This window comes from Henckelia pumila, chromosome 3 (genome assembly GCF_033568475.1).
Source record: "Henckelia pumila isolate YLH828 chromosome 3, ASM3356847v2, whole genome shotgun sequence".
In the NCBI taxonomy this organism is placed as follows: domain Eukaryota; kingdom Viridiplantae; phylum Streptophyta; class Magnoliopsida; order Lamiales; family Gesneriaceae; genus Henckelia; species Henckelia pumila.
In genome coordinates, this window is record NC_133122.1 from 78698539 (window position 1) to 78715595 (window position 17057).

At 36.3% G+C, this 17057-nt stretch overlaps 1 protein-coding gene across 1 annotated transcript; it reads right to left on the reverse strand.

Moving 5' to 3' along the window:
- Positions 1 to 1530: 1530 nt before the first annotated feature.
- Positions 1531 to 4963, reverse strand: LOC140891830 (AT-hook motif nuclear-localized protein 1-like). The gene is made up of 5 exons (XM_073300490.1): positions 4207 to 4963; positions 3889 to 3956; positions 3008 to 3139; positions 2417 to 2578; positions 1531 to 2001 (listed from the first exon to the last, which is right to left on the reverse strand). Exons 1-5 carry the CDS (start codon positions 4700 to 4702, stop codon positions 1687 to 1689), a joined length of 1173 nt encoding a protein of 390 aa, XP_073156591.1. The 5' UTR covers positions 4703 to 4963; the 3' UTR covers positions 1531 to 1686.
- Between the last annotated feature and the right edge of the window lie 12094 nt (positions 4964 to 17057).

Below are 17057 nucleotides of genomic sequence, written 5' to 3' on the forward strand. Positions count from 1 at the left end.
GACATGTTCTTTGTTAGGGTCAATCGTATTACCCCTAACACCTGTCGATCAAGGAGCTCCCACTCATCATCCCACTCGTCATTTTCGGCCATCGCTTCTCCTGCCTTAATAAAATTTCAAAAAATCTTTTCTGATGTGGAAAATCAGACAAAGCTGCAACCACAGATCATACTCGGAATTTTAAGAAATTTTTCACTAAGGCTCCCGAACACCGTAACAGCTTTGATATCAGTTGTTATGGATTACCAAAGCGAACATGACGATAATAGAAATTGCGGAATAAAATAATCAACAAGAACACCAAAGATTTACGTGGTTCACCCAATATAGGCTACGTCCACGGAGCTGTTGCAAATCTTTATTACCGGAGAAATATTACAAGTGTATACAAAACACTATATCTCTCCACACCCAAGCCTCGAGTATTACCGAGAAAATATTTCTCTAACTCACACAAGAGATCACCGAAAAAAAATAACTCTTTTTTTTTCTCTTTATTTTCTTCTCTAATATCAATACAAAGGAGAGGAATGAGATACAATAACTGAAAGAAGATGACTCTATTTATAATGTTTCCTTCATTCTTCTTTCTTCAAACTTTCGATGTGGGATTCCTTAATATTATACTTAATGTGGGCTTCACCCCTAACAGTTCAATGTATTGTTCACCTTATGTAATCCAACTTTGAATTATGGGATTGGGCCCTTAGGGCACCAGATGTTTTGTAAAGGGGCAAGACGCTAATCGATGCAACAAACACACACGCGCGCGACCGGCCGGCCGGCTCGGCGCGGCGTGGCGAGGTCTTATGATCAATTATTCTTTTTGAATAAAATTTGGTTAAAGAAATAAATAAATAAAAAAAATTTTAGTGCGCTCGATCGGTAAGAAACTACCGACTGGGCGCAGCCCTCGTCTGTAAAATAGTAGGTTGGCCAAAAGTTGGGCGCTTGATCGGTGGAAATTTACCGACTGAGCGCAACATCGTTTGAGCGAAACAGAAAGTTGGCAAAATGTGGGGCGCTCGATCGGTTAAAAATTACTGAGCGTGCCTTCTACAGTTCGAAAACCTGCATCTCTTTCTGGGCTTTTTCTGTCATGGGTTGCATCCTTACGCCATAAAACGTGTTTTTGGAATCATAGTATATATATGACTGTTATAACGCAGAGGTACAATGAAACATCTGATAACGTATACATCATATTTCTGCAAAATCTCTCCCTCATTTTCTCAAAAGAAAATTTGAAACTTTTTTTCGTTCGCTGAAGTTCGTGATATTTGTAGTGCTGCTATATCACGATCGTTAGTCGTTGTATCTTAGGGACGATTGCCGTCAACGTTGAGCGCTGTTAACGGGCAATTTCGTCTTGCGGATAGAGAGATTCTCTCACTTCAACTAGTTGCTGTTTTTGTTGTTGTTGATGTACAATTTTTTTTCAGAATTCGGAGTACATCGAATTAACAGACTCACCAACCCCTCTCCAATTATAATAAATAAATGAATAAATAAATAAAAAGCGTGGGCAGCTAAAACAAAGATGGAGTTTTCTGAAATAAATATCTAAGATGTTTACAGCATAGTAAAAACAAAAAACAAATTAGAATCTCACAAGTTATGACTAGCAATATCAGCTTCTTTCAAGTCCCTCAAATAAGCCTAAAGTTAATAGCGTACCATCTACTTTCAATGCTCATCAAATGGTACAGAGATATTAATGTCGGGATACAGTTTCTGGTGATCGAAATTTGGCCCAGAACCGTTCCAACCCGGGGTACCAGCCGATGCAGAATTTGGGTTATCTGATAGTCCCTGAATCTGCATAGGCAGTTGTGCTGTTGGCATCGAGTAAGCATCATTCTTTGGTGCTGCTTGTGATATAGGTACCGCTGATGTAATGGTAGGCGAAGTGACCTGGACAGGAGGGGCGACTCGCTGTTCACTGTTATGCTTTGTTTTACGCATTTTCATGACATTTGGCACAAAACTTCCAACCACAACCTGATGGATTGAAGCAACTAATATGTAAATATGAATGTAATATGATTGTGTTACAAAATAAACAGAAGTTGATAAATTGTCGAGATAATGGGTGAAACGACTTTGTTTCGAGCTCTTAAAAGATAGCATCACAATATTTTACGCTTAAACCAATTACTCAGTCACAAGCAATTTGAATATCGGAAAACATGTGTTCAAAATTAATACCGAGCATGCCTATGTGCATTCTATCGAGTATCAGATTACGAACCCATAAAAGGCATTCAAGACCAACTTAATCAAAATATGAAGGGAGTACATCTGCAGATATCGAATATGTAATCTCCTGCTATACTTTTGTGTTGGTTACAATTATTTGGAATATTGAATTCATGAGAGGTAAACTAGTACAAATTTTGTACTGATTAACACGTACCTGGATTGGATTAGCTGCCATAAGTGAACCAGCCACACCGCCACCTATAACACGACCATCAGGGCTAGCCAGTGAAACACTTAATCCACCGGTCTGACTTTTCAATTTACCATTTTCGGCGATGGTGTATGAACCTGTTAGAGTCAAGATTTCGAAACGACCCTGTATGGATGGAAGTGTTAATCACAGAAAAATCAAACTGACGTTTCCTTTGTGATGCTTTCCAAATGAAAACACAAACAGAAGAGAAATTGTACTGTTGACACTTGACATGTAAGCATCATGAACAAGAAAATCACAGATTACCTTCAAGACTAACAAATCCTACAACTATGACAAAAACAAAACCAAGATTTATAAAAACTGTAGGACCGAAGCGAAATTAGACAGCAGAGAATAGACAAACGTTTGAGAAACAATGACAAGGAGCAAGAGCCACAGGACCATATCTTATACAAAAGTGACCAAAAGTTCTTGCAAAGTTAGCATACAAGTTTAAAAAGGAATGATCCGAGTCAAAATTATGGATAATAATTAATATGTAAAGACGTTTAGCACACTAGTGAAATATCCAAGACTTAGAGATCATGCCTCGTATGTCAACAGACCACCAGATGAACCAGGCTGGCGTATTGTAACGTTAGAAACAGATCCATTGGCAGAAAGAACACAAATCCCTCCAGGACCTCTCTGGGCAAACGTTAAGATCTTCCCTGCAACATCCTGCAAAATTACCAGAACTCAAGTACAATATCCATGTGAGATTCGAGAACCAAAAATAGTGTAGATATAGAGATAATTTAATATTTCCAAAAAAAAAAACCAAACTAGTTCCACAAAACAAGATAAACCGTTGGGAAGAACTTTCCACGCAAAACCCTACTAGTCATGGTTTCAATCTATAGATTGTTTGTTAGGAAACTGGACCATAGATTGAAGAGAAGAATCCAAATCTAACAGGCCATCTTATTTTCTTAAACAGTCTCTCCAACTTGATAACGATTCCACAGTTGTTTGCAAAACTGACATCGGACCATAGCGTTAGAAGCAAAAGACCAGTCCTAGGTGTGGTCCCGTTCAGGATAACTTTCAAACATTTTCAAGCATTTGGTACGCACCTCAATCCATCAGACAATATAAACCAAAATATCACATTAACAACATTGATCAAAGGATAAACCTTTCTCAGGCCAATGAATCGGCCTCAACCAGGACGCAGATGTTAGCCATTCGTCTAAGAGAGGAGCTCGAAAGAGTCTATCGTTAGCAGTGAGAGCTACTTTAAACATATTAATCATTCCGCTAAAACCCAAACATATCAGGGGATGATCCCATGTAGATATGACAAAGCTGCCATTTGTTGGCCGGGGTTTTGTTTGTTAGAGGATAGGAAAAGTACCACAATTCAATTATTTGGTGGGGAAAACATGTCGGGGAGATCCTATGCAAGTGAAGACAAAAATTGGCATTACCTCTCCTGTATACACAGTGACAACGTGCGGTGTAAAATCCCCTCCTGCCGTATTAGCGAACAACTCACCTGCACAATGGCAGAACTAGTTGAAAGACAGAATCTTGAAAGTTAACGAAAGCAACACCTCCTATAACTTACATGGTTGACTTGGTCAAAATCCCTCTTCCCCCAAACATCCCAAAAAAAAAAAAAGAGAAGAGGGGAAATGAATAAAAACTAGTTTTCTGAGATTAATATAGGTGGGTTAAACTTAATTAACCCAAAAAGTTTGAATCTTGTGGTATAATGCCTGAAAAACAAGAAGAAAAAAGCTCACCCAGTGAAGCAAGAATTTGCCAGTTCCCAGAGCCCAGAGCTTTGCCTCGCCCTCTTTTCGACCCGGAGGAGAACTCATAAGACGGCGGTGTTGATAGAGTGAATCCCGGCTGCAACGCTGGGGCCGTTGGGGATTTGATGTACGACGGCCGCAAGTTACCATTTTCGTCATACTTTCTTGGCCTACCTCTCTTCTTCTTCCCACTCGTCGTTAGTTCACCATTCCCACCACCACCCACAACACCGCCGCCGCCGAGAACCCCACTACCCGTCACTCCGCCGCCTCCTGCGACCACCCCACCACCCACTGCTACAGCAGATGTATTCATCACCCCTTCAGTTTTCTCCACTGCCATTCTCATCACTCCCGGAATCCCTCCTCCGCCAGCGCCGGCTCCATGGCCGACAAAAGCACCACCACTGGAAGGTGGCGACTCTGAATCCGAGTTACGACCCTGAGAACCAGACTCGGTGCTCTCTTTGTCTTCCATTTCCATGTCTCTTTTCTTGCTACCAGCTACAGATTTAGTGACTCAAAACAGATTCTTGTCCGCAAGAAAACAAAAACAAAACTTTTCAGAGGTTTTCGAGTGCACAAATCGCGCAAGAACTTTCAAGATCTACGACTCGTTGGGTTCAATATTTTGAGCTGTACCTTGAGTTGGGTGAATGTTTGTAAAGTTGAGTTCCCTCCATTAATGGATTTTGGAAAGAGGAACGGACTGCAAAGGAAGAGTAAAAATAATACTAATATTTGGCTTTTGTCTGGTGTTTGCAGTGGTAATTACTACAAGAAAGATAAGCGACCCCAATTGTTGATTAATTAATATCAAAATAATTCAAACATATCTATTTTTAATAAGAAAATACCATTATAGAATATATCAATTTAATTACACCAGTTTTATAAATTATAGATTGCATGCTACAATTGTGGCCCTTCTTTTAATTTATAATAATAATATAATTTTAGCCAATTAATCATTATTTCTTTTGAAGTAAAGCATACGTATCTAAAATTTATTGCGTTTGGATCTATCCTTTAAACTTAGGGTTTCAAAATATTTACATAAAACTTCGGAATTTTCAAACTATAACAAATCAAAAGCAGCCGGACAGCACTAATACGGGAATATTTCCACAATATATTTTTAAACAAAATTAGTTTTCCGTCCTACTAGGACATTTAAGCTTATGCGTGTGTGTGTTTTCATTAAAATAAAACAGTGTTTGAAAAAATAAATTTGTAAAACAATTTATTATTTTTTTCTCATATTTAATGAAAATTTAAATAAAATAAAATAATTATACAAATAGCTAATGATATTAATTTAATATGGATAAATTATTAAAAAACGTATATAAAATAACATTAAATATGAAAACTAGATTGCATAATTGAGACGTATGAAAAAATAAATATAATCTAAATGAGTGCATTGTTTTTTTTTATAAACACTCCAATTTATATATTTTGCGATCCCATGATGGGTGAAGCATAAATTCGATATCAAATAAAGCAAAAATCCCGACTATATCATAATAAAAAAATATATTTTTTAATTATTTTATATTGACAGCCAAAAAATAGTTATTACTTCTAAACCCAAACATATATATCAATAATTTAAAATGTTTGGATTTATCTTATAAATTTCACCTCAAAATTAGTTTTTTATCCTTTAATTTAAAAAATCTGATTGAAAATGATCGATATTGGACAATTGGAAATGATTTTTTTTTTTTGAGAAACTATTGAAAATGATATTGAGAGTACTATTGTTTGCCAATTTGGAAATATCATAAATACATAAAATTGGGTGTCTTTGTCAAGAGAGTCTTTGAATATAAAGCCATGAATAATATTTATTTACCTTTTTTTGTAAAAAAAAAAAAATTATTTTTAATATAATTTACTATTTTGATTAACTTTTGAAAATATCTTAAAAGAATAAAATTGTGGACTTTAGATTTTAAAAAAGTTTTATTGATACCTTGACCATGCTTTTTCTCCCTAATAAAAATATTAAATTATTATCTATTATATATAAGTATAGTTTTTGTTCAAAATACTCGAACCAACATAAAGCGATAAATTTATTTTTAAAGAAGATATGTGTTTTCTGTCCAAACCCATCCACAAATTGTATAATATTTTTAAATAAGATTTTCAAAGATAGTTGGCAGTGATTTCTTCTATATTTTATTATTAATATCCCAAGAAAGGCCGACTATTTTTATAATATCAAAATTTAATCATATAATTAAAGAAGTAAATCAATTCAAACTTTAGAGATCCATTTTCTTGATATGATATCACGTATTTGAAATGTCATTTTCTAAACAATAAATTAAAGCTCATCATCATAAGTCCCTTTCATTTTATTAATTTGGGTTAAATGTAATAATAGGTTTGAATACAACAATATTCATACAGTTTTCATCATTGAATTGACATTCGGTAAGAAGATTTTAGAAAACAATTTTGGTCAAACTTCATATAATTTTAATTTATAAATTTTAAATTATCTAAGATGTGTTTTGATTTGATTTGGTTTTATTTTTATTACGATGGAGATATAATAGGGGAAATTGGCTTTAAATCTTCATTAGCAAATTGAAGCTTTCCCTCCGTTTCTAGTTCAGAGTTTATTTGTTTCAACTCACTTACAAAAGCCTGTTATAACTTATTTGTGTAGTGACACATTCCGAAATCACTAATTAAGTTTTAAATATGCAAAATAACTTAAAAGCAATAATCAAAAAATCCAGCGGAAACTTAAATAATTCAACTTAAATCCATGGGCAGAATACAACCGGTCTAAAAGCGAATACTAAAATATTAAACAATCCTAGCGAAGATATAACTAAAATCCCATAACAATAAACCTGGAACAATATAATCCACCCTGCTGTAGCTCAACGACCGCTCCCACCGGTTCCATCCAACCTGAGTCCTGCCCCGTGGAATGGAGTGTCCAGAACAAAACCGAGGACGTGTGCATAACAAGCTCGGTACAAAATCATGAGTATACAAGTGCTATGAATGCTAATGCAAGTGAAAGGTATCGGAAACCTATAAAGAGTAATGCTCGGTCAAAGGTGACATGATATGTAGCACGCTGGGCCGTCGCATCAAGAGGTGGTTCCCATACCAAAAATCGTGGGCATAACCGGATCAAAAACCATGGTATTCATCCACAAAATATAATGGGGCTGAGCGACCTCTCTGCGGGTTATAACAATAATAAAGGCTCAACGTGTAATGCAGCATAAAATCTGTGACATAATCAATGCACATATACATATTGGCACATAAAACATGCAAACATAGAACAAGCATAGTCAACCAAGATATCTCGGATAGTACGTCTGGACATCAGAATAAGCAACCTAGTGATACTAACTCTCAAGTTCAAGCTTATAAACAAATAATCATCGTATCACTATTTATCTTCTAATAGCCTTAATTAGACAAATAGATACTCATTTAAGCTAATCTGAGTCTAGTAGTATACCTGCGTCCGTCGTTAGCGCACTGATGGTGACTGCCTCAAAACTTAATCACTACTGCACTGCAACTCCCGGAACGCCTCGCCAAAGTTCGACCCTCAGAATGATCGCCTAAAGACCCTAAAATCTAGTAGAAATCGAGAGAGAGAGAGAGAGAGAGAGAGAGAAGATGGAGTGAGCATTTGAAAATGAGCTCTCGGCCCTCTATATATAGACCATGGTCGAAACCATCGATCTCACATCGGAACATCCGATCGCACTTCAAAAATTTTGATCGTGCTTCCGAAATCTCTCGTCCGAACATGTGTCCTTTGATAACCATGGTTCGGGGGTTTAATGTTTTTAGTGTTGGATTATTCGGTTTGATTTTAGTATTTGTTTCTTGTTGATTGTCCAACTACTATGACTCATGGATTAAATGAGTAATCAGTTTGTAAGTACTCACCAAGTGATTAGTTCTAGGAATTTCCTTAGAATAATTGGGTAAGTTTTTGGTCTTGAGGATTGTTTCCTGGAATGACGAGTTTCAATAAGGGCATGATTTATACCAAGTGCTGTGGACTGTCATGGTTTTCGATTTAGATGTATGAGGAGGCACGACCATATGTTGGTGTTTGTTCTGGGAGCATTTTTCATGTTCCAGATAGGCTTACAGGGAAGGCTACCTCAGTCTTGATATGTTACGCAATCGCAGAAAGGGGTATGTTACCAGGAATAGTTTCAGGGATATCTAAATTCATCTGATTATAGTTAGTTTGGTACTAGGTTAGTACCAAGGGATTATAGTATATTCATCATCTGATTTTGTCAGAGATCCAGATTGAAGTTTCTTTTTACATTGATAATGGAGACAGAGGATTGTTACTTGACTAGAATAAGTTCATAACTAAGTATACACTACAAAATCTATAGATGATTGGACTGGACTTGTAGTGACCTGCACCGGACATGAGCGAACTATGCTCATTGAGTATGAGTTTATAAATACTATATGAACATGAATGCAAGTGTACGGGTACCAATACTTGAGGTCAAGAATTTCTTATCAAAATAGACTCGGCCCTAGTTATGTAGCACTTTGTGCCATCGCACCAGGAGGTGGATCACATACCCAAAAGTGGATATATGTGTCCTCATCAAGCATATATGTGTCCAACCATCTACTAACAAGATAGGGTAAAAACCCTACTATAGGATAATACAAGGATGCAGGATCAAGATGGTCATGCATGAACCATAATAGCGTGACATAATATATGTAGATAAAATCATGTCATATTAAAAATACAACACATAATACATGCATACTTAATCAAAGTATCTCGAACAATACTTTTACCTTAATAATTGTCCTAGATGTCCAACATCTACATTTCATCACTACAAGTCATGATAATCATGCATTACTCAAATTTCTTTAAAAGTTTTAACTAAGCTATTAAATACTCTCAAACTATTTATAGGATCTCGAGTATGCCTTCGTCCATCGTCAGCATGTTGATGTCAAATACCTCAGAACATGGGCACAACTCCGCTATGAGTGTCCTGACGCCTCGCTAAGACCCTCCCCAAGCCAAAGAAGGCTGGAAATCACCTAAATAGACTAAGAAATGAGAGGGAAAGTTGTGAATTGGCAAGCTAAAAGTGAGCCTCGGATACCCTATTTATATACAGAGTTTGGAAGCATCGAACTCCTCTTCGAAAGCTTTGAACTCGCATGAAGTCCATGTTGCAGAAAAACGCAAATATCGGAAGCTCCGATCCCTTTCTTCAGATGTTCTGATCTCCTGTGTGTCTGATCAAGTTGACACGTCGATAATATGCATGGCCTAACTGCATTCGGAAGCTCCGATCTTACTTCGGACGTTCCAATCTCTCCAAAGCTTCCAAACTCCTTTGCTCCTTTCGATCTCTTCGGATCATCCGATCACTACAAGGCTTTTGGGTTCGAACCTTCCGAACCACCCGAGCCCAAATAAGCCCATTAACCATTCTTAGACATTCTGGATCTGATTTCTTGGTCCGATTGATTAAGTTAAAATCTCTTAATTATGTTTTATTTAATCTAAACATATTTAAGCATATTAATCTTGTAAAATGGGATCGGGCTACTAAATTCTCCCCCACTTGAAAGATTTCGTCCTCGAAATCAATCTTAAGTAAGTAAACTCAATACTTGAGTAAAAACATCCTTTATTAAAACTGATGATTTTACAAGATACAACATGAAACCACAAAATACAATCAAAATAAATTCGGTTTTCATGCTCGCATACGGCTTCCTGATTTTCAAGTGGATTCCTTATTGACAATTAACTAAACACTGCTGGCCAAATCAATAATGATTTTCTTGAATTCGTAACAGATTCCCAATCCACTGTCATTTATCACAATAACCGTTATCTTGTTATTTGATATTCCTTTGATATCTAATCCATTTTATACCAACTATGGTTAGACATCGCCGTTTAGTAATATTTTTAGATAAAACAGATAGCCCTTTAAAGTACTCATTAATTATATCACTGGCTTGCACTAATATCCTTGAGTAAATCTTTTTTTTTACAAACAAATTACCACATCAAGTAGATAAAATTGGCTCAACCCCATTGTATTACTGATCTAGTCTGTTATACTCGATACTGATCTCTGTACCCCCAATGACAATCCAAAATTGACATTGTCTAAAATATATTGGCAAGCTATGCCAACGATTCCAATTCAATCATTACTAGAGGATAGAAATCAAAATTTCTCTTATCGTCAAAGGCTAAATCCTTATACCCAAAAGGATACCACTAATGTAAAAATGGTCAAGTCTCTGACACTCTCCCGTATTGTAATAACATCGTTGTCCACAATACTTGTTCCTCCAAAAACATTCAGAGTTATACTTAAGGACCAATTTCCAACCTGCTAAACACTCAAGTTGATTAATACCACTCTTGGTACTAATAATCTGGATTGAATAATTACATATGTCTCTCAGCGTACATTTTGGAATAATATTACCAAAATGTCAATCAAATGATATTGATTATCATCTCACTGATAGAAATAAACCTTCATCAATCCTGACTAACTGGTCTTGAGAAGCATAAACTGAGTCACTCGATAATTGCAAAGTCTTATAATTCTGCTTGAATCGACTCTATCTATCCAGTCACAACAATGATCTAGCACATCCAAAAGACACCCCGGGAAAACCGGTGACAATAATCCCGCCTGATCCGAAAACTATAGGTCTCAGCTATTGTCCTTTTCCCATGACTAATCACTTGATGCTATCCTGCTAGATCAAAACCTATCAATGATAATCTCAAAAAGAATGCAGAGATTCCTGAGTACTATGCTCTATATACCATTCCTTGAAACTGACATTCTATGATAAGCTCGTATCAACCCAGTAATCTAAGACTAGGTTTTATTCTATATTTTGAATAAATCATGATCAGTTTAATTCCAACAATTCTTGATCAATAGCTAAATTTATTTCTGTGAGTTTTTTTATTTTTCCCGACGACAGGTAATGACTTCAACAGTTTGTTCAAATGGGTGCAAAGTATGTACGATGAAAAGGTTATTGAAAGATCACGATGTTGCATACATGGTCTGCCGGGGTCTTTCTACAACAGATTATTTCCAAACAAGAGTCTTCACTTTGCTTATTCTTCATATAGCGTTCATTGGCTCTCTCAGGCATGCATGTTTTATACTTTGATTTTTCATCTAAATTTTTTGTGGCACAAACCATATATATATATATATATATATATATATATATATATCTTGAAAAAATATATATAATATTAAAAAATTAAAAAAATGTAGACCAAACATATATATTAGAATGATTATATTTTACTTGAGTTGATAAAATCGACTGCTGCTGCACACAACACAGGTCCCAAAAGGACTAGGTAAACAAAACAAAGAAAATATATACATGGCGACGATGAGTACTAGGGAGGTATTCGAAGCATATGGGAAGCAATATCAAAGAGATTTCTCCCAATTTCTAAGCTTGAGAGGTGAAGAGATGGTCTCCGATGGGCGCATGGTATTATTTAGCCTAGTATTATATTACTGGATTGACAACCTCTGATACCAAGCTAGGTACAAAATCGAGTCAACCTTTTTTGATAAGAAAATACTTACCTTTTCTGATAATGGTTTCCACTATCTGTGTCTAGCAACAGATTTTCCTAGAAACATATTCCGAATGAGTCACATTCATGGCTAATAAAAACAAAACTTTTTGACCTCAAAATTTCCGACCATACTGATATGTTCATCTTATTACTGACAATTTCCAGACTATAACAAACTAGGTTTAACATTGCCATGTTAACAAGAGTTGAATCTCAACTCTTCTCCTCAGGTAGAAGAAAATCTGAAATTTCTAGCATAAGCATTCTCAATAGTTTCCAGAGATCTAAGGGATTCCTAATATCAACAATCCATATGGATCTAAACATCATTTTGAGGTAACATCAACTGGCTAAGTCCCTAAGCACGAGAGGCTTACAGAACTATCATATTTACCTCAAGATCCACAATATCCCATTATCTAACTACAATTTTATACTCATCGGACTAAATGGTATCATATCCTGATATAGATCCATTGCGGCTCACTCTTATCCTAAAAGGATAATCAATTTAGGTAATCACTAATCAATTCTTGATCACTTAGAATTTACACTACTGATCAACAAATTCTGATCTTTGAGTTACCACTCCTAAAGAAGTCATCTAATCTCAAAACGCTTGAAATCGCAAAATTCCCAAATTCTGAGTTTAATTCATCTATCTCTGACGAATTCAGACGATAACCAATGACGATTACTGGCACCTATCTTGTACCAGTCTGAATATATTATCAAAGCTATTATTCTTCTATCTATCTAGGAATGAACACTTAAGTCATGCACTGAGTTTGGATTAATTTAAATCAAATAATCATTCACTATATTGGTCAATTATTCACAAGAATATATCATTCTATATTTCTGACGAAGTCAATCAATAATCTAAATGATTGCTGGGGTGAATCCGTCCATATACTAGATATATCCATCTAGTTAAATAACAAACACATAACTTATCCGTTCATAACGATCACTTGTCGAGGAATATCAATTCCCGAACTATTCTGACAGTAGAAAATCTCAAACTGTATCTCTGACGAAGTCAGACGATATCGATTACTTATTCCTTTGATATTAAATATGGTATCAACTCGTTTCTCTCCAAGAGAATTCGATTATCAAATAACTAAACACTTTTGTAACTTTTTCAAAAATCACTAGACTAAGGTAGCTTCCCCAAACACACCCTCCCTCTAAAACACAAAGGTTTCCAGAGTAATGCTGGCATAGGGTCACGCTTCCTTTTCATCTAGTTAAAAGTTCTCACAATCCACAATACTTTGCATAATCCTGCCCTGATGTAAACCCATCATCACTTGGAAACAACCTATAAAAGCCTAAACTAAATTAACTATTCTAGGGTGACTGTCCAGATCAATTCATACAAACTAGTATGAACCATGCCCCTGATAAAGCATGCCATCCCTTGTATAAACCTTAAAGTCAATAATTTACCGGCACAATCTAAGGTAAACACCCAAGACTATTGAATCGGCAACATGTATAACTCTAACCAGTTTATACAGAAAGTAATCTGTAGTTGAATACCAATCAACCACACACTGGAAAATGATTCCAAATATGAATTCATTTTAATCCCAAACCAAAATCAGTACGACTTACTACAGTCCCAAAATAACAAAACAGAACATCCAAACATAATAAGATAGCCCAAGTGCTATACAATTCTTATTACAAATCCAAGTAATCTAGATCCAAATCAAATGTCTGGAATACAAAATATCATTATTCAATACATAAACCAAAATAATTTTTACATCAAATCTTTGATACAAAACTTACAATCTGACTATATGCAAAAATCTTTCATTCCTTCTTTTGATCTTGAACGCGAGGTTCCCATCCGTCTTCAGTCAAAGGTCTCCATAGACTGTTTTCGGACCCTCTTCCTCACAAGATCTAAAAGATCTTTATAATCTACCGGATCTTTCCAATATTGTTGGGTTCTTTATCTGGTAAATGAGACAAGATCCTCATAATAATTTCTCCAACTACTAGTGGAGAGTCTTCAGGGGTGGCTTCCTTGGTCAAAGCTGAATGGGCCACAGTGTCCATGCGCTCCAACCAAACCCGAGAAGTGCCTGTAGTTCAAAACTAGATCTTCCTTTCCAGCTTAATCTTGATGGGATCCACATAAGGCGAGTCTCTAATGCAAATATTAGTGATGACGATCTTGAAAAAGCCTAAGTGTCTTGCTATTCCAATTTCTGTCAATGCTATCGTCATTGAATCTAATTCGTTATATAAAAGGATAACCCAAATGTCAATACTATACCCCAAGAATCCTATTGCATGTTCTGATACCATAAGTGTAGTGACACATACCGTGATCACCTACTAATCAAAAAAACTTAAGCAAGCAATTAAACTGTAAATAAAAATAATCAGAGAAACTACAGAATTAATTCAAAATACTGAACCGGTAGGATACAACTTGTAAATAAACTCAAATAAATACAACCGAATCGAATTAACATAATATAAGTAAGATAAAACCTAGTGGCTAACCCTGCAATCCTGCCTTGGTCATCACCTAATCTCCAAATCCCTGGGAAAACTACCTCCAACTGCCCCGTCAAATGGGGTGTCCAAGAAACACAGAAACATGGATGTGAGCGAACTACGCTCATTAAGAGAGTATGAGTTTATAACTACTATATGAGCATGAATGCAAGTGTACGGGTACCAATACTTGAGTTCAAGAATTTCTAATCAAAACAGACTCGAGCCCTAGTTATGTAGCACTCTATGCCGTCGCACCAGGAGGTGGCTCACATACCCAACAATGGATATAGGTGACCTCATCACGAATATATGTGTCCAACCATCCACTAACAAGATAGGGTAAAAATCCTACTATAGGATAATACAAGGATACATGCTCAAGATGATCATGCATGAAGCATAATAGCGTGACATAATATATGTAGATAAAATCATTCCATATAAATAATGCAACACATAATACATGCATACTAATTCAAGTTATCTCGAATAGTACTTTCGTACCTTAATAATTGTCATAGATGTCCAAGCATCTATAGTCCATCACTAAAAGTCATGATAATCATTCATTACTCAAATTGTTCTAAAAGCCCTAACTAAGCTATTCAATACTCCCAAACTATTTATAGGATCTCGAGTATACCTTCGTTTGTCTTCAGCCTGATGATGTCGACTATCCCCAGAACTTGGGCACAACTTCGCTACAACTTTTTGGACGCCTTGCTAAGACCCTCCAGCCAAACAAGGCTGGAAATCACCTAAATAGACTAAGAAATGGTAGGGAAAGTTGTGAATTGGAAAGCAAAAAGTGAGACTCGGATGCCCTATTTATAGAGAGAGTTCGGAAGCTCCGAACTCTCATGCAGTCCACGTTGTAGAAATGCAAAGATCGGAAGCTTCCAAACGAGACTAGGCGCAACGACTACGTCCTAGGCCAATCGACTATAGCTCCCAAACGTCTAACAAAAGGGCTGTTCTGCCCATCGAAACAATAGTGCTGGCTCAATATGAATGCATATGGGAACAAAAGGAACTTAACCATATAATTCATTCAAATAATCAACAAAATACAGGTTCCATAAACTAGAACCAGTATCGATGCAATATGTGATTTTAAGGGAAACTCGAGAACCAACTGTCCCGAGTATGCTATCCTGCTACGATGACTGCTTTTACCTTTCAATGCAGTAGTTCCAACTCTGGAAAAGCTACAACAAAAGATTGTATCAAAGACTATAAAATCTAAACAACAACTACGGTTCAAGGTAATTCTCTTTACCGTTCTTCGTCCAACTCTCGACGACCAAATGCTGCTAACACAAGGCTCGACAAACTCCAATGAATCTGTACGAAGATAAGAGATGATCAACAACAACGATTACTCATGAGCCAAAGCTTCAATCAATACAAAAACGATTCAAAAACCCAACACTCAAACCGACGGCATAACGGCTATAAACTTAACAAACCGGAAACGCAGACAGTAGTTCAATACTGATATAACCTCATATCAATGCCCAAAACAACAATAACAAAGCAAACCCATCAATCTCAAAATCCACATTTTCGAAAATGGCTTCCAAAAATCATAACAAATCCGAACGTCGCTCTAATTCAAAAACGACAGATAATAAACGATCAGAACTCCGCCAAGAACAATATACTAGAATCTAAATCGATTCTAACAACCTCCGAAAAACAAAACATATCCGATCGGAGAAATACTTACGGTATAACGGAGCTCTCGCTGCAGTGATCGCTAATCTGCCTTCAGAATTAATTTCTAACGGACGGATCGAGCTCGAACTGGATTTTGAAAGCTTGAAGAGGGTTTGAGGCGTCTCTAATGGTGGATATCGGTTTGGAGAGGAAGATGAAGACTTTTCCCAATCAATTCCAAGTGTAGATAATATATAAAATCCAATAATTGCGTTTTATTCCCTGAAAAATCCAATTTTTGCAAAAAAGACCCTGATCAAAATCAAGTCAGCTCGTGAACTCTGTAATCTCCTATTAACTCAAATAAACTCATTTAAGATAAAAACGGGGCGTTACACCTTGCTAATACCCTCCAGCCAAACAAGGCTGGAAATCACCTAAATAGACTAAGAAATGGCAGGGAAAGTTGTGAATTGGAAAGCTAAAAGTGAGACTCGGATGCCCTATTTATAGAGAGAGTTCGGAAGCTCCGAACTCTCATGCAGTCCACGTTGTAGAAATGCAAAGATCGGAAGCTTCGATCTCCCTCTTCGGACGTTCTGATCTCCTGCATGCCCGAGCAAATTGACACGTCGATAATATGCATGGCCTAACTACGTTCGAAAGATCCGATCATAATTTGGACGTCCGATCTCCCCAGAGCTTCCGAACTCCTTCGCTCCTTCCGATCTCTTTGGACGGTCCGATCTCTACAAGGCGTTTGGTTTCGGACCTTTCAAACCACCCGAGCCCAAATAAGCCCATTAACCATTCTTGGACATTATGAATCTGATTTCTTGGTTTGATTATTCAAATTAAAATCCATTAATTATGTTTTATTTAATCTAAATATATTTAAGTAGATTGATATTTTAAAATGGGACCAGACTACTATAGGACTAGTTTTGCTAAACAGATTCATTCTGGTGCTGGGTTAGTGCCAGTGGATACTTGCAGTTATCAT

Bases quoted from the DNA above. Each gene is read 5' to 3' on its own strand.
- LOC140891830 (XM_073300490.1), bottom strand. From the start codon at position 4,702: ATGGAAATGGAAGACAAAGAGAGCACCGAGTCTGGTTCTCAGGGTCGT. The intron at 3,140-3,888 runs GTAATGCCAATT...GTAATTTTGCAG, and splicing joins TCACTGTGTATACAGGAGAG to GATGTTGCAGGGAAGATCTT. The intron at 2,002-2,416 runs GTACGTGTTAAT...TCAATCCATCAG, and splicing joins TGGCAGCTAATCCAATCCAG to GTTGTGGTTGGAAGTTTTGT.